This window comes from Zeugodacus cucurbitae, chromosome 5, assembly GCF_028554725.1.
Source record: "Zeugodacus cucurbitae isolate PBARC_wt_2022May chromosome 5, idZeuCucr1.2, whole genome shotgun sequence".
Lineage (NCBI taxonomy): Eukaryota > Metazoa > Arthropoda > Insecta > Diptera > Tephritidae > Zeugodacus > Zeugodacus cucurbitae.
The window spans coordinates 61,016,038-61,035,189 of NC_071670.1; the positions used below are offsets into that span (position 1 = coordinate 61,016,038).

The 19,152-nt window shown below is 33.9% G+C and overlaps 1 protein-coding gene across 11 annotated transcripts in view; it reads right to left on the reverse strand.

Annotated features, from left to right (window-relative positions):
• The window catches only part of LOC105208937 (uncharacterized), a 363,842-nt gene that overhangs the window by 96,611 nt on the left and 248,079 nt on the right, over positions 1 to 19,152 (reverse strand). For 9 of the 11 annotated variants that reach the window (XM_054231284.1, XM_054231281.1, XM_054231290.1 and 6 more), the window contains one exon: positions 10,398 to 10,558. In XM_054231284.1, the coding sequence (XP_054087259.1) occupies positions 10,398 to 10,538 (141 nt within the window). In that variant the 5' untranslated portion in view covers positions 10,539 to 10,558. Of the gene's footprint in view, positions 1 to 10,397; positions 10,559 to 18,312; positions 18,414 to 19,152 lie in introns of all 11 variants that reach the window. The other 2 variants (XM_054231282.1, XM_054231289.1) reach the window with 1 other exon arrangement.

The window sequence follows — 19,152 nt, forward strand, 5'->3', positions numbered from 1 at the left end:
TGTAAATTTTGTACCGTTTCTGTACGTTTGTATGTATGAGGGAGTGTTTGATCATGTGTTTGTGTAAGCGCTGGCAATATTTAATTGCTGCTCGGTAGGCGTATAAGCGCTCATTAAATACTTGAAACAACTAGTTTTATTACAGCTTATAAATTTATAAATGGTAAATGAGTTTAATGTGCGAGAATTCGAACGTATCGATAATTTGCAATAAAATATGCAGAGAAGCATGCGAAATTATTGAGTAGAGATATGGGTAATAGTTATGTGATTGAAGAAAGCAAAAAATGTATTTATAAAAATAACAAGGAAATATTATAAAAAACTGAATATAAAAGTATAGTGGTAAGAAAAAAATTAGAAAATATTTTCTTAAATTTTTTTTATTAATTTTTAGAAAAAAAATTTTGGCAGAAAAATCAACAATTTTAGAAAAAAAAATCTATAAATTAAAAAAATAATTATTGCGAAACGAAAAAAAAATATTTAAAAAAAAATGTAAAAACTTTTATAAAAAATTAAAAATATAAAAAAAAAAAATTTATAAAAAATTAAAAATTCTTGGAAATTTTCAAAAATAATTTAAAGAATTAATTAGAAATTAAAAAATGTTAATTCAAAAAAGTTTTAAATAATTTATTAAAAAAAATTTTAACATATCTATTTTTATTATTTTTTCTTAAATATTTTTTATAAAATTCCTTAATAAATGTATATTTTTTATTGTTTTTCTTAAATATTTTTATAATATTCCTAATTTTTTTTTATTTTAAAACCCGTTTGTTGTCACATAAAATCAAATATAATGTCTGGAAGGAGTATTTTCTGGCAATTTAATCAAATCTGGCAACACTTTTTATACTTTTCAAAGGCTTTCTACTTTCTTAGTACTCTATGAAGTGGACCAACACGCTTAAAAACGATATATTAATCATTTGTTGTAAATGCGCCTAAATGTAGGCAACAATTTTCATTTAAAAAATAAATTATTTTATTATTACAGTGTTTTCTGACAATAAATTCAAAACTGAAAACTGTCCTTAAATTTACTCACAAGTTTAATCTTTTATTAACACTCTATTAGGCGCTGAGACATGTATTATTCAATATTTGTATCATGCTCCTAAATGTAGTCAACCATTTTGGTTTATATGTAGTATTATATATAAATTGATTTTATTAGATTATATTATTCTGACCATTAAATCTGGCAAACCCTTTTTTAATATCATAAGTAATAATATCTCTTTTCTGATAAAGTTTTTATTTATTGATGCGCCTAAATGTAGGTCACATTTTAGAACTAAATAGAAAGAATCTTAGGAAAACGTGCAGTTCAATATTGATTTTATAAAAATAGACGACATTGAATAAAAATAAACCGAATATATGATTTTCTATAAGGTTATAAATATTTTACACCAACTGTCTCCCATATCTAAAAGACAAACAAATCCCCTCAACTTTTCGTTGTCTCTTCACTTCACACACATTCACTTTCCATTCTCCCGAACAATTTGTCACAAATTTTCCCAAGTGTTTTCTAGTTTATTACTTCAAACCAAAATAGATATTTTTTATTTTATTTTTATAATCCTCGTGAGTATTTTTTTCTGTGTCTCTTGCCGCTTAGCGCAAACATTTCTCATTCGTTACCCAGTCATTTGTTGTTGCTGTGCGCTTTGTTGACGTGTTAGCGCTAGCGCATAAATTGACAGCCAAGTCAAGTCAGATGTCAAAATCTCAAATGTTGCCTGCTTGTCTCAGATTGCTGACTCGCTTGTGAGTTGAGTTTTGACTTTATTTGCCACGATCGCCAACAAATTTTCCACTCTGATTTTAGTTTACGATACACGTCGCTGATAAAGTTGGCAGTTTGTACAAAGTGAATCGAGTAATCGCGATTTGTAGATACACAGGCGATTTGACGTTTAGCTGTCAACATTTAGTCGACGTTTTGTGGCGACAACAATGTGGCGTAGCAGTAAAAGGTTTAATTTTTTGGTTGTTTGTTTGTAGGAGCATTGGAAAACGGTTGCTGGGAAATATATACTATAAAAAGTAATGATGATCATACAAAATGCAGTTTTGCTATGTAATTCTGAGTAATGCAAAGTAATTATTGTTTTGAATTTTAATAAAATAAAAACAAAATGTTTTGCTCTCGAAAAATTTTAAAGTAATTAAAAAGTAATCTAAAAAAATAAAAAGTAATCTAAAGTAATTAAAAAGTAATTATGATGTAATTACAAGAATTTCAGTAAATTTATTTATAGATTATTAAATGGTGTTGTGTTAGTGCTATAAATTAAAGAAGAACACTTAAAAATGTAATAAGTAATCAAGTAATCCATAGTAATTTCAAAGTAATTAAGCCTTTAGTGTATTTAAAACTGCACAAATTCTATTCTTCAAGGAATTGAAATTTAACAATGTGCTAATAAAGTAATTAATTATAAACAAAAACTTTAATTACTACTTTTTAGCTAACTATCATACTATTAAGTAATTAGAAGTAATGCTTAGCTAGTAGTACACTTCTAAACATAATTTAGCCAACTTATTGACAGCACAGCAAACGTGCAACATTTTAAAAACTTTATAGTTTGCAATTTCAAAAAACTCCTGCAGTCCACAAAAGTAATTGGCATGTAATTACATAGTAATGCAGCTAGTCAATTCAAATAATTTGTGGTGCATTATAATTTTCGACATTATGTTGCCCTATTAAGATGTAGCATATGGATGAAAAACGTAATTTAGTGCCAATAATTATAGAGTAATTTGTAGCAACAAGGTTCGGACAGATATAGACATATTGATGGTGACCAATGAGAGACTATTGGTATTCTAAGCCGGTAATGCCTCAGTATTGGTGGGAAATATAGTATTGATAGCTATATATATTTGTGGGTGTGTTTGGTTGCACGAATGCGTCAGCCTACAAAATGCTAGCTAATTGCAATTTTATGTTAACAAGTCACAAAATGTGCAACTCGGCTGCAATGCAATGAAAAATTTTATCTGTTATCTTTCATCGCTGACACTCATATTTCATATGGAAAATATGAAAAATTACAACAACAACATCTCAGCGCGCTGTGAATGCAAATGTTGCCGCCGTTGTTGTTGTAGCTATTGTCGTAGGAGTGGCACATGCGCCAGCACGCTATTGTGGGCTTTTATGACTTTTTTGTTGTTGCCGACAAAGCACACTGTCGACAGCGTGTGTTTAGAGTTTGTATTGTACACGCCATGCCGCATGGCCAATTGATTATTGTTGAATGAATGTTGCCACCAAAGCGGCAATGGCGTACTTGTCTTCCTAGTACCACCGCCGTCGCTCTATAGACTAACTTCGACTTAGATTGCGCCAGCAGGTGTACAGTGGGGACTAGTCAGCGCGCTCGAGCAGAGGTTAAAGCGCCAATGTGGCATTGTTGCGGTGGCAAGAAAATGAAAATTAAAAAAAGTTATGTTGCAAGCAATGAAAAGCGCATTGCGTCGTCCAATGCAGCACAAATTGAGTATCGCCGATGCCGTGCGCCGATAGCTAGCTGCTTATGAGGCAGCAACACTGTTATTATTGCCATTATTTGTTTATTAGTATGATTGTATGTTGTTGTAGCGTATTGTTCTACTGAATAAGAGTAACGAATTTTGTTTTTTTTTTTTTATTTTGGTGATTTTTTCCAATCCCACTCATTTGCTTACTTGCCACAGCTGCATTTCATAAATTGTATTGCCGCGCGCATTGTTCGTTCGCATGTCCGCTCATTGGAGGAAATGAATTAATTTTAAACGGCAATTTGACACAATTTCATTATGCAACAGCGTGCCGCGCCGCTTGCCACAAATAGTACTGAAAGCCGAATTTCAGCATATTTTTGCACACGCTTGTTTTCCAGCCATGTTCAGTTATGAATATATACAGTGATTAATTGTGTTTTTCACGTTGTAGCAGTGTGGCAACAAGTTGCGCAACATAACGGACATGCGGACTATTGCGTAGCAACTGGGAAGGTGTATGTGTGTGGCAATGTTGCATGATTAAGAAAAATGATGTTAAGCATAATAGTTGGCGAATGGCAAGCAAGCAGCTGGTGGCAGGCATTTTTTTCGGTGAATGAGAATAAATATTTTATTGAAACTGAGAACAGTTTTTTGTAGCCAAAAATCGGTACAAAATATTGAATTACACTAGCAACAAAGGAGCAGGTGACCTCCACAAGTGAATTATAAAACATTTGAAAGAATTACGAAGTAATCGAAAGTAATTATTAAGTAATCTAAAGTAATTATTAAGTAATCAAAAGTAATTATTAAGTAATCAAAGTAATTAACTTGTAATCAGCAGTATTTATAAAATAATTCACCTATTCAAAAGTAATTACTTAGTAATCAAAAGTAATTGTTCAGTAATCGAAAGTAATTAACCAGTAATTTGCAGAAATTATAAGAGAATTCAGCCAATTTCTTTACAGACTATTAAACTCTGTTGTGATAATATTAAAATAGTATATTATTAAAATAAAATTGCGAAAATATTTTTTTATTATACATTTTTTGATGAAATCTCTAACTCAACTCAATCAAACCCCAAACAACCCTTATATTTAGTATTGACCCAAAAGTCAGTTCAACCCAACGCATCAAAAAGCATTTAACAACACTTTGAGCCGTTGTAAGCGGTGCCATAGGCCCACACTCATACAGTGAGGCACAAACGTGAGTCACCCACACATGTGCCTCTATTTTTTGCCTCAACAACAACTAAGCACTCCCGGCAGCAAACAAAGCATGGACTAAGCGCCTAATAGTATGTTAGATGACGCCAGCGCAAAAAATACTTCACAACAACAACAAAAACAATAAAAAACACATTGCTTCATCAAATGTGGCAAATAAAAGTGAAGCCAGGAAAAAATATGAATGTTTAGAGGAGTTGTTGCTGTTGCTGTAGTTGTAGTTGTAATTGGCTCGCGCCGCTAGACAACTAACAAGGCAAATCGCATCAAATTTCAACCGAGCATACGATAAATGCCTCAAATTGAGTTACACTTTGCACTTGCACTGGACCAGAAGGCACACACATACTCGTATGAGCGCTGGAATATGGGTAAAGAGAGAGAAATTGCTGTAAAAATAACTACAAACTGTGCAGCACTAGATTTGTGGCAAGTGAAGCAGTGTGGCAAGTTAGCAAAAACTACACCAAAGTGAATTGACTCGAACGGGTGGTGGCGAAGAAAAAATATGAGGAAAATCTAAAAAGCCAATGATTTGAAGTGAAAAAGCCGCATGGCTACAAAAACAAAAACAACAAATACAGAGAGAAAAGGTTAGGGAAAATAGTTAAAAAGTAGAATTTTTTCAAAACTACCAACTAGTTAACGTGCCACAGGGCTGTATGTGGTGAGGGCTATGCGGGATATTGGCTAACTTGCAACTGGTATCAAAGCGGCAATGTGGCAAGCGGCAGGCAATAAGTGTCACCAAAAGGCAGTCATATGCATATGTATGGACAAGCAAATGAATCTTGACACCACAGTGTTGCACGTTTGTATCCATATGCCGTTATGTGGCGCATGTTGCCTCTTCATTTGACTTTTTACCGTTGCTTTCAATTTATTGCTAATTTTTTTGTGGCATGTTGACCAAAATACTGACAAGTCATATGTTGTTGTTGTTGTTGCAACTTAGTGTAGTGCAGGTCTGGCTGCATGTATTTATTTAGTTTTCTTTCACTTTTGCTAATGTTTACCGTTTTTTCGCACATACCAACTCGGTCGGTTGGCCGTCATCTGAAGGGTTTCGGTTGCCTGACAACGTCAACACTTGCCAATTTCCTACGGCGTATTTATGTCTCAAACCCTCTCGTGTACAGTTTTTTCCGCCGTATGTGCTCACCATGCCACACGCTGCAGCAAGCTGTATCATCAATTTACATTAAAACGTTTGCTTACTTAACAGTCTGAGTTGATTACGAACGGCAACTGGAATTTATTTCGATTTTTTTGTTTTTGTTGGATTTTCATTTTTTTCGTTTAGTTGTTGTTGTTTTCTTTATTTTTTTAGCGACTTGAGGAAGTATTGATGAGTTATTTGTGTTTACATGTGTAAAGTAGACATGTTGTGTTGACATACAAGCATACTGTGGCACATATCAATACATAGAAATGCTTAGAAATACATATACATTCATACATACACACCTACAATCACAGTACTATGTAAAGAATATGCAACTCTCCTACACTGCAAAGTCATATTTACTCAAGCTCTTTGCAACTTCATTGACTTGCCGCTTTGTTTTTAATCTTTGCTCTTGTTGATCGCACTTTTTTCTTACTTCTTTTCTATTGCTCACTATGATTTCATTTTTAATTCCTTTGCTCTTCCTCTACTTCCTCTGTGTCTTTTTCATCTCGGTTTCGCTCTATAAACTGTTGTTGAGCTTCTTGTTAATGTTGTTGTTGTTTTTATAGTTAACATGTTGTTGCGGCATGTTGCAATCAATACTCTTGTCTATTTGCCATAATCAATTTAGACGTTTAGGTGTCGTTCACTATTATTATTTTTCTTTTTGCTGCCACTAGTGAAATGTTACTCATACGCCTGGGTGACTCTTGCTGTTGGTATTGACATAGTCACTTATTTTTCCATTTGTAGCGTACTTTTGCTTTGAAGCGTTTTAATATAATTTTTTAGTGAGTTTTTTAAGTAAAAATTAGTAACAATACAGAGGCTGAGAACAACTTTCCGAGATGTGAGTGGAGAGGACTTCGGTAGCTCTCACTGGAAACACTACATGAGTATTTAACTGGAATAAATTCTTTATTTTATCACATCTTAGGGACTAATATTGCACTAATAACTTTCAAAATTGTTTCATGACTGTTTTTGTCCACTACGACAAGAATGAAATAGTTTTATTTGTGACTGAGGGGTCTACAGTAAGGACTTTATTGAGCTATCTTTGGATATAATAAGCTGAGATGTCATAAATTAGTAAGTGAACAAAGGCGGGTATTTATTTGAGCCAAATATGATACTCTTTATAAGTCAATAACCAGAAGTATCAAATGTCTGTCTTAATAGGAACACATAGAACATGGATCTGTACGAAAAACAAAAAAAGGGAAATGGTTCGTTTTTCACTGAATACGATAAATTCGAATTTAAAAATAATAAATTAATAAATTTACATATTGTTCATGAAATTCGTTTAACTTTTTTGTTGCCAAAAAATATTTTAAATAGTAATTTAAATTAAATATATTAATATTTAAAAATAAGATAATATATATCAAAAAAAATAATATAATTAATTGTATGCAAATTGGCTTCATAAGCTACCTTCCACTCAGCTTTTTTTTCTCCTACAAACCTACCTACTTCCTAAGCATTGACGTCAAGCAAGCGCCACAAAAACCCACACACAAGACATCCACGACATCCTAACGTACTTCAATGTAGCTACCCTAGCAACATATAATATCGAATTATTTGCAGCGCAACACAAGCCTAAGTGCTAAATACTCCAAAACTGTCTAACCGGGCTGTCAAAAGCCCACATGCGGCAGCCATTGATTTGCATATCATCAGCTGGCATCATTTCAATAGACAATTTTTAATTTTCTCATTTATGCCACTAATTCGCATATTTATAATATATGTATATATGTAAATATGTAAGTTGGTGTGTGTGTGTTACATACAAAAAATGCCGCTAATGTAGACACTCAACAATTTATGACAGCATTTAAAATTCTATTACAGACTTGCATATAAGCGCTTATAGAGTATGTAGATAGATAGCTGCGGGCAACAAACAACAAGAAAGGCAAGAGTGGCAAGGCAATTACCACGCACACACAGCATAAGCAGAAGAAGAGGAAGAAGAAGGAAGGAAGGCAAACGCGCAGCTAAACGCATAATAATTGAACAATTTACCAGTTTGCAATGTCAACAGCAGCGGCGGCAAGAAAAATTGTATATGACATTACAAAAACAACACTAGACAAAACAGTGTGAGTTTCTAATAACAACAATAACAATAAATAACTTCATCATTCATAGACGCAATGCAACAGCAGCAGCAGCCTAATGACATTGAGCCACCGCACTGACAACAATAACAAAAACAACACCAGCAATAGCATTAAATTATGAAACATTGCAACGCATGCGGCAACATTTTGCCGCTTAATTTAATTGGCGGAATTCGCCATTGACAAGCGACGTTCGCATGATTTATGCACTCGTGCACTAGCGCATAGTATAACTGTTACTGCCGATGCTTGCTGTTGTTGTTGTTGCTGCTATTTACTTTTGCTGTAGTGTATGCCAGCTACTGTACGTCTCTTGTTGACCTTGTCAACATCTTGCCGCAACATGCGAAATGATTTGCGCTCGACTTGGCGCGTCACACACACACACATTCGAACTCATGCGCTGATGACTTGCTGCTGCAATTTAATGCCGTTGTTTGCTACCGCTGTTGTTGTTTCGATTGTTGTTGTTGGTGCGTACACGTTAAGTTGACAATTGACTGACAAATATGAAAATTACTCCACTCAAAATAGCTAACTGCGTACTTAGCCGAGTTGACGTGTCAATAAGTGAGCGCAAAATGTGCGCTGCGGTGTGGAGCGCTGCATTGGCAATGTGGCGCGGCGCTCCTAAGCATGGCAATGGCAATGCAATGCAACAAATTGAAAAGGGCGAGCGCATGCATGGCGATTTCATGTGTGTGATGTTGTAGAAATCTATAAAAGTATGCACTTTAAGTGTTTTAGAATTGCCGCTTAATTGAAAAGAATAAATGCTAAGTGATATTGATATGAAAATGATTGCGTAATCGGTGTGATTTCTTTTTCATACTAATGAGAAATGGCACGAAGTGAGTTGGAATGCAGGTGATTTAAAATAAGTATATGGAATTAGAAAAATATGAAAATATAAAAATAAATAATAAATAATTCTATAATCCATTTAATGACTCTGAAAACCTTAAGTAACCTACTCTACTAAAGAAAAATGATAATTTATTAAAAAATATATCTTCAGTAATTCTAAATAAACTTGATTTTATCGCAATTTTGCTATTTTTAATTAAAAAAATTTTGGTCGATCTGGTATCCCTACTCAAAAATTTTTCAAAATTTTTCAAAATCTAAGTAGCCATTAAATATTACCAACATACAAATATTTTCATATTTTTTACGCCAAACTACCATGAAATCGTTGTTATAGGTGGCAACCCTATAATTTTTTTAAGAAAAAGTAAGAAAACACCGTTTGCCGCTCATAAGCTAGTGGCATGATTAATATTTAAATATCAATGCGTTTTAAGTCAACCCAAACCAGTTCAAAAGAATTCATTCCATAATTTTCACGCTTAACTTATGTATACATATATGTACTGTGGCAACTCTACTCTAAAACTAGCGCAATTCATATAATTCTTATTTTATGGCTGATTACATAAAACGTAAAATTTATGTAAGTAAAATATTGTTAAAATATTTATTTAGGTGGCAACCCTAATTAATATTTGATTGACATTATATAAAAAATTCAATAATGTATTTTTTTATTTTCTCAGCACTGAGTGGTGTTGGTTCTTATACCGCTATGAATATTTTTCATCCTAAGTAGGTACTAAAACCTTTAAGAAATATATTTGCTAATATTGAATAAAAATATGGTTCTGAAAGAGACTGCATAAGAATTCCATCATATACATTCCGTTAAAAAAAAAATTAGTAAAAACATGTATGCTTTTATCACTGTTGTTGTAATTTCTGTTTATTAAGAAAATATTTTTTTGTATTTTATTTTTAAAAAAGGTGGCAACCCTGTGTAAAAATATTTTTACTATTAGTTTTACCTTTATTATTATACCTCATAACCTTATGCCTTGTTGTAATTTGTGTTTATCATGAAACGTTTTTTTTTGCTTTTTTATTTAAATAAGATGGCAACCCTATGTAAATTTGTTTACTATACTTAGCATTTTTCACATTTTTTTATTCAATACTATATTTTTAGTTGGTTTAAAGCCTTTTATACGTTTACCTCTTATTTTCAGATTTATGGCAACCCTAATTTAATAAATTTTATCGAATAATTGTTTTGATACAAATTAAACACATTTCGCCGCCAAAAATGAGGCCGATGAAAACTAATAATAATTCGAATAGTCATATAAAACAATCATTGGGGACTATTGCCAAAATACTGATCTCTTAAACACTGTTATCTGGAACCATTGCTGGAACAAAATTTTCTTAAACATTTTCTGACTTTATCATCTCAAGTCAGAGCGCATTATATCAGGCTTACATCCACATATGCATACATATATACAAAATCAAGTAATTCGTACTCACCTTATGGGCTTTGATGAGGGCGCCCTCTGAACAAGCTAATGTGACGTCCACCAGACTCTCGTCCTGTAATAATTGACTAAACACCCCTAACAGGTTGGATTGATGATTGTTCCACCTCAAGCAGTAGTGCTCACTGCCCATGTCGGTGACAGCTTACGCTGCTGTAATTACAAAAAGCACAAAAAAGACAAATAAAATGTTAATATAAATATATATGAAAAAAAAAACAACAACAACAACAAGAGCAACATTAAAATAAAAGAAACATTTATCAAGAATTTAATCGTAATGTAAATAAGATTACATGAATGAAGACAAAGGAATTTAGTTATGCAAATTGCTGCAAGCAAACAGGCACACACGCACACATGCCACATACCAGATGTGTTGTTGCAGCAACCTTAATCACCCGATGCAACAAGTGCGCTTTGCCCTACCTTACTTGCAGGCAACCGCTTGTAATTTAGCAATTTCCGCGCTATGCGGAAACTCAACGTAAGAGCGGCACTTGTCAGCGTTGTTGTTGTAAAAAATAAAAAAGTATTTTTTGTTGTTGTTACAGCTAGAATGCAATGCGTACTTAAATGTTGCAAGTATGTCTGAATGACTGCTTGCACGGCCGCCTGTGGTTCGAATCGACGGGTGAAAATTATTGGCGCGCATGCGTGTTTACAAGAGAGCGCGAGCCAACACCCAAACACACATTTCTTTATGCACATAAATATTTATATGTAAACACTAGAGTTTGCGCATGCGCTTTTGTGTTGCAATTGCGCGTGAGCGTATAGTCGCATGCGTGCGTGCGTGAGTCGTGGCAAGCGGGAGATAGACTGCAGCATATTTGCACAAAACACGTGATTAATCATACTTATGGAGATGCGGATATGCATGGGAGGCTTAAGCGCTTAGAAGCTCGTATCTAGTACATTAAAGCACATGCGCATGCGCATATAACCAAGTGTGTTGCATGAATGCGTGCACTGCGTGTTAATTAAACAAAATAGAAGGCAGGCAAATGTACGCTGTTCACAGTTGTGCTGTTGTTAAGTTAATGGTCTGTGGTGGAGGAAGTGCAAACGGTTTATATATTTATATACGCGATAATTTGCGGCATAAACAACGGAAGTTTTCTTTGTTAGAAATGTGGAGAATGAGTTAAGAACTCTATTAATATTGAGCATAAAGTTTAACTGGCGTAAAAAATGTAAAAAAATATTTATAAAGTTATTTTATGGATTGAAGATAATCTTCGCTGAATGCAAGCGATTCTTTTAAAATTAATTTTTTGCAAGAAAAAATTTTACAAAAACATAATTTAATACTAAAATCGATTTTAGGCATTCATACAGATAAGGAATTATTAAAAATAGCTTATAATTCATTTAGAGTACTCATTTAAGCTTAAAAATACTCGATACATCTTCTAAGTACTCGATTAATTTGAAGTAATCGGTTTTTCATGATCTTCAAATTTAACAGTGTGACCACTGAGCTTTAGTAAATTATATTTTCAATGAAATAAATCGCTGTGAAAGCAATAAAGTCGTAATTGTTGAAATAATTAATAATTAATGTTAAGTCGATAACGATTTTGAGTACATCTAGTATATGAGTATGAGTATATCCAAAAAAGTTACTCAAAACCGTTACAAGGTACTCAAAAAAGTCTCGAACGGGGAGAGCATTCTAATCAATCTCAATTAAACAAAAATACTTACTTCTTTGAGAAGCAACATTACTATTTCTATAAGATAAAAATCAAGTAATCGATAACTTTTAAATATCGATGTTTCTTTTCTGTTATAATATCTAAAATCTACGAATGATATGTATGTATCACGGATCATCATCGAGGCCTTAAAAATGCCAGTACTGCAGGCAGAATAATCAACTAGGTATCTGATTAATGATTTTAAACAAAATAGAAAAAAATTTAGTACTTAGTATCCGGTAACCGTTTTGGTACCGACTAAAGATTATATAAAAGTATCCAGTATTTCTTTAACAGTCGCTGAAATGATATTAAATACGCAGAAAATCAATATATTTTATTTATTTTTTTAATTTTTAGTTATTCAGCTACGATTCCAAGTATTCGGTACAAAAATAATTAATAATAGTGATTCAAAAATAATAAATAAATTCAGTACTGATATTAAGTTCGCAACATTTATTTTTGATATTTAGCATCGATTGAAATTACTGTGAATTTATAAAACTTTATGGAAGACTTAATTTTGTAAAAGTACTCAGTAACCACATACCACTTTCAATATCGATAAAATTATTGGTATCGAATTATATCATTCGTTCGAAGTATTTAATTTAGAGTTGTACATTTTGAGAAGTTTATTTTTCCCTTTTTGTAGCAAAGGAATAGTAACAGCAGAAATCGATAAATATAGAAAGTAATCGTCATCCAAGGATTTTGATAGTTGTCTGAGTAATTACTTAGCCACACAAAAAAAAATTGTCATGACCTAACGATGTGTACTAGATGTTTTTGGGGCGCCGATATTGGATTAGTTTTTAGCGACCCCGGAAACCACTGAGTTTCGTGCGATTCCAATGAAATTTTCAAAATAGCGGCGGCCATATTGGATCCGCCATTTTAAATATTGAAAAATCGACACAGAATTCGTTTTTAGCGACTACGAAAACCCCGAATAGCGACTTTCAAGCAAATCCGATGAGTTTTAAAAATCGCTGTCCACCATATTGGTTTTCGGATTTTACTTAAATGTTCACAGTAATCGATAATTACATACCTTGTATCGATATAACTTATCGATTTTTGTTATTCTGGTACTCAGTATTGACTAAGTTTCGAGTCGAAGTATATAAATTAGATCATTTGAAATGCAAATACACCACATATGATCGTTATCGATAGAGGCTCGCTTTTACAATCAAATTCATTTAATTAAAAGGATCAGAAGAGATATATGTATATCTGTGTATATATTAATTTCTTTGAACTATGTGACAAATTTCGATTATAATTTGTTGAAAAAATTACCTCTCAATTACCCCCCAAACTCTAAATAACCTCGTACTAACAACAAAATCGACTGAATATACATATGTTGTAAGAGTGTATAGTAGATACTAACTTATCTAAACGCACACGATCGCAAAAGCGACTGCAACTGGCAAGCGTGAAATTGGTTTGCATTGGTTAAACAAAAAGGGGCAAAGCATTAAATGAAACCAAGAACAAATGAGAAAAAATAGAAACAAGTATGAAAAAACAAAGTAAGAAAACAACCGACATTTAATTACTTCGCCCACAAATTAAAGCGCAATTCATCACTAATGCAATGCAATGCATGGGCAAATGCCAACGTGTACCAACACGCATACTACAGCCTTTGATTGAGCTGATATCCGTGAATGCGCACGCATGCGCATTAACCGACCGACACACCGTTCGATCGACTGACGCATTGCAACTTGCCTACGACCACCTTCGGCTACAACTTGTCGGCTTGGTAATTAAACATGTACGTTGCATGTGGTAACAAATGTTACAACAACAACAACAGCAATTACAAAAACAATTAAATTGCAAGTGTTTTCTAATGAACGATGATAAGTTAGTGATATGTATGATAATAATAATAATAACGAAGTAGGAAAATTGTAATTATGCTAGGTTTGCATTGTTCTTTATATGTTTTAATTCACTTTTTATTTTCTTAGATAATTATAGTTAGATTCATTATAATTATACTTGACGGAACACTAATAAGTTCGTTTGCACTTCATTTTTATTTTCATATAGTTTGAAATATTGGATGCCTACTTGGAGGTATAGAATATTCTAGAATGACAGCTGTCAAAGTAGCTGTCAAAGTAGTTGTCAAAGTAGCTGTCAAAAGCCCACAACATATGCCCAAAATTCTTTTCATCCACTTTATTTAAAATATATCCAATTTTTTGGGGTCAATTGCAGAGTTCTTAAGATTTCAGGTTGCCTTTACAACACAGCTGTCAAACTAAGCTTACAGCTGTCAAACTAAGTAAGGAGCTCTTGACTCTATATTGAGTACCCGAAATGTATAGGAATTCTTTTTAGGTCATTTATGGGACTATGACCACTAAAAAAACACAATTTTTTACCTTGAAGACCTTCTTCTTCCTTCCTTCTTTCCTTCCTTCCAAACTATAAATATTGCGTTTTTAGAGCAAAAGTTCAAAAATCCCCTCCCTCTAACTTCTTCTCAAAAGTTGCATAGTTCCCTGATAACTAATAAGCATCTGCCTAAAAATTCTCTCGCACTACAGTATTGTCCCCTCTAATTTACACTACGTACGTGGACAGTTATCTCGTAAGAACATAAAAAGACATTCCAAGACGTCTGAGATCTCCTAACATCCGAAGCATGCCGCCGTTCACCTCACGTACTGCGCCGCAGTGTGTCTGGTTTGCATACAAAAGCGCTGCTGACAAGCATTACTGGTTGCAATTTGCGCGCACTAACTTGCAACTGCCGCATGCCACACGCACACACAAACACTTACATTTAGATATAAGCGCAGCTTAGAGGCCACCATCAACTTGCCAACAGCGCGCTCGCCAATACACTTGTGGCGCAGCAAATGCGTCGCGGCGCGTTTTGCTCATTTTTCCGTGTCTGCTTTCAACTTTTGACCTCGCACCTCTTTGACCGATTTTAATTTGTTGGTTGTACGTTTAATTGACGATGATTTTTTTCTTCTACTTTTTTGCTTGCTTGCGGCAAACGCAACTACCGGTTAATGCCATTGTTGGCTGCTTCACCGATTGTAGTATGTAGAAATCATTGTTGTTGTGGCGAGTTTGTTGCATTAATTGCTTGATTATTAAAATTTGCGTAATAAAAAGGTGCGTTTGCGCTTGCCGCGCCACCAGCGTCGAGAAAATACAATTATTGCCACAGCAATTGTTGTTGTTGTTGTTGCTATTGTTATTTCTGAAATGACAATTGCACACGCTAAACCACAGCTAGGCCTACAGCGCTCCAGCTAAACAGTTGCCGGCAGTAATTCCATTTGCATTCAATTAACTGTGGCAAGGCAAAGCGCGCCGCGCGGTATGCGCGCGCATATAACAGCCGCCCAGCGCTATCTGCTATGCCAACCGCGCGCACTCACAGACACAGCCAGCGAATGTGCAGCGCCAATCGCAATTGAGTAATTATTATTGCTGTTGACATACTTTGTTGGACACATGCAACGCAACATTGTCAACAGCAATTTGCATGCGCGCGCTCCGCATCGAGCGAGCGCTGTGACGTCGCTGTGACGCGGTAAGGCAGCGCCAAACGCCACCAATCAAATGTGAACGCACTTTTTTGCGACGCCGAGTGCGGCATTTAGCGGCGCGCTGCTCCAGCCACCATCAATTGGCAATTAATCAAACGCTTGTCGGCTGCACTTGTTAGTGACGCAGCGGCGTCGTTGTCCGCGTCGGCGCTGCCGGCAAGTGATCGCGCCGGTGATTATAGTAATTTAGGCATTAATCTCTCACATTTAGTTGCATTCATTTTGCCCAATTTACCAATTAACGCATTCGCGGTGTGCCCGGGGCGATGGCGTTTGATAGAGGCCTGAGAAAATTGCCTAGGTTGCACGCATTATTTCACACATGCCGCATGTGGTCCGGAATTTTTTGTTTTTTTTTTTGTGCAAGCAATTTTGCGCTGGGAAATATTTATAAATAAGCTGTGTATTTATTTCAATCAAATTGTTATTAATTCATAAATAACTTGTTGAAGAAATATTTGTAATGGCTTTGAGTACACTGCGCAACAAATGAAGGGTACCGTAGTTCAATAAAAAAGTAATAATAAATGTATAAATATCAGAAGCGCTATTATGGTCCTAAGGAGTGATCTCAAAGATCTAGAAACTATCAACTAGTCTTTATATATACATATGATCATAGAAAACAAGCTCCGTAGAAAGTAAGCTCCAAGAAGTTGTCGGCTGGTTAAGCTAACATTAATGTCATCTTAACAAAAGGTGCTCATGACAACTTTTCTTTTTCCATGCTAATACAACCGGAAGTCATGAGATCTCAAACTGTACTGACTATTTTGAAGGAGACCTCAAATCACTCCTGTGTTGCTTTTATGTCATTTCATAGCGATCTGAAGAAAGAAACATCATTTCAGTGCTCCAAATTTAACTTTCGAAGTATGATTCGACATTTTAATAGATTTTAGATATTCTATTTTCAGGCCTCATATCTTTTGGTAGGTCCTCAGAGAGAGAGAGATGTAGTAGAAAAACACAATCAGTATAAAATATCTAAAATTGTCCGATAATTAATCGATATTACCCGCTAGGAAGGCAATAATACTTTATTCCAGAAGAACTTCAGCTTCACTACCACAACAGACAACCGAATTCCAGTATTAACCATTCTATGATCTGTTCTTCATAAGAAAGTTTTTCATCATCCTAAGATGGAAAACTGCTTCGAAATTTTTCGAAATTCGAACATCGAATTTATGCCACTTTCAACTCACCACTATACTTCAGCACCATGCTGCTGACGCTCAGCGTATTTCCCATAACCAAGGCATATAATTTTCAACATTTTTTCTATCAAAATGCAATGTGAAGACAGGTGAAAAATTAAGCTCAACCAGCCAACAGTGCATAATTACCGGTGAAATATGAGTTCCATGTAAATCAATTATACAATTTCTGTTGCGTGTAAGATGCAGTTAATTGCGGGTTGTGGCTGTAATTTTACATGCCTATGTATACAAATGCCTGGGGCTCCGATATTTTATAAAGAAAAAATAATAATTTTATTAAAATAAAATGCGCTCTGCGTCGGCTTTTGTTAGCGTTTTGTGCGAAAATGTTTAGGAAATTGAAACCTGTCACTAAACTTGTCATAAACATGTCAAAAGAAATCGGCGAAACGCAAAATTTTCGCCGACAAATCGCGGAGCAGGAATTAAGTGATTGGCGAAAAAATTGTTGAAATGTATACCACTTAGTAAATGTGATGGAAATTTGGGTGGAAAATCAATAGCTGGTGGATTAGACTCTCACATAAATCACAGCTGATGGCAATAATTCGTGGTTAATTGGATTATTTTATATCAAAGTGGATTAAAAATTATTAGAAAGAGTAAGATTTATTAGCTGACTGCCAGTTACAGATGGAATAATCGCTTCAAAAGCTTCACTTAGAGGGGAGATATTAATATCTTAATGGATTATCTAATATGATGAGGTCTATTACACCACTGCATTTCAAACATGATATCTCTAAAACAGTATGTATTCGCTTCATAAAAAACGCTAGTAAAGATATGTTTGTTTACATGTATAGTACAATTGTACATTCCATAAGCGATTAGCGTACGCATAATAATTTACAAATACACGCACAAATAATAAAAATAGCATTTAACAGCTTATTGTGGCAGCCACAACGCATTACTGTGGCATTTAGTATTGTTAGTGGCATGCAACATAGCTAGCTCTGAAGCCAATGTGCTTGCAAGAGAGGCTAGTGAAAGGCAGTAAACTCAGGCCGACACGCAGTGCAGCTGGGGCGCATAAAGCTGTAGCTTGTGTTGTTTTTGTTTTTCGCCTGATATCATCAAGCGTTATGTTGCAAGCATGGTAATTCTTTAAAAACAGGCGTGGGATACTAATTTTCGTTAATTAACGCATGCGTGAGTGCGTTTTTGTTTTCTGTAGTGTTGCATATTATTTTTTTTTATGGAAAACTGCACATCTAAGCAAAGAAGTAAGAATATGTATGTATTAAATGCTTAGAGAAGAACTGAATGAGATAGGGAGGAATATAATGGGAGCACTTAAAAATTTTATAATTTTATGAATTTTTACTTTATCATTATTTTTCTAATAAAGAATTTTTTAGATTATTTTTATTCTAATTTACCTTTGAAGAAATGATGATCGTAGTAAACACGCAGTTTGAAGGGTTCAATACTTATAAAATTACAGCGTTGTGTAATAACACTGCTGGTATTTGGAACTCACCTGGAAAGAAAAGATTAAGAAAATAGTAAAAAAAATTTGTTTGAAATGAATTATGAAAAATTAATATAATTTTTTTGTACTTTATTTATTAGATTTTTAAAAATATTTTTTATTAAACTCTTATAAATTATTATAAAACCAACTTTAAAAAATTTTAAAATAAACTATAAATTGGCAACCCTAGCCACAAAAATTGCTATAACTAAGTGCACTCAACAACACTAAGTGTACGCCACAATATCATGCATATTTCATATAAGTGACTTTAAAATATTTTATAAGACAGGTGGCAACACTATAAATCAGAATTTGCTTTAAAGGATCTTCTCTGCATATAATACATATTTAATGAGAATACATAAAGGTGCCTTTCAAGACTTTTTTTTTATTTTAAGAGAGGTGGCAACGCTATCAATCAGTGACTTTAAAATATTTTATAAGACAGGTGGCAACACTATAAATCAGAATTTGCTTTAAAGGATCTTCTCTGCATATAATACATATTTAATGAGAATACATAAAGGTGCCTTTCAAGACTTTTTTTTTATTTTAAGAGAGGTGGCAACGCTATCAATCACCATTTGCCTCAAAAATACTGAATACCTATATTTTAATGTTAAATTTGATGAAGATTCATAAATTTGACTTTTCAATTTTTTTTATTTACAATTTTAAGATAGATGGCAACACTATGAGTCAGAGTTTGGTTTAAATACATTGAAATACAAATAAATACTAC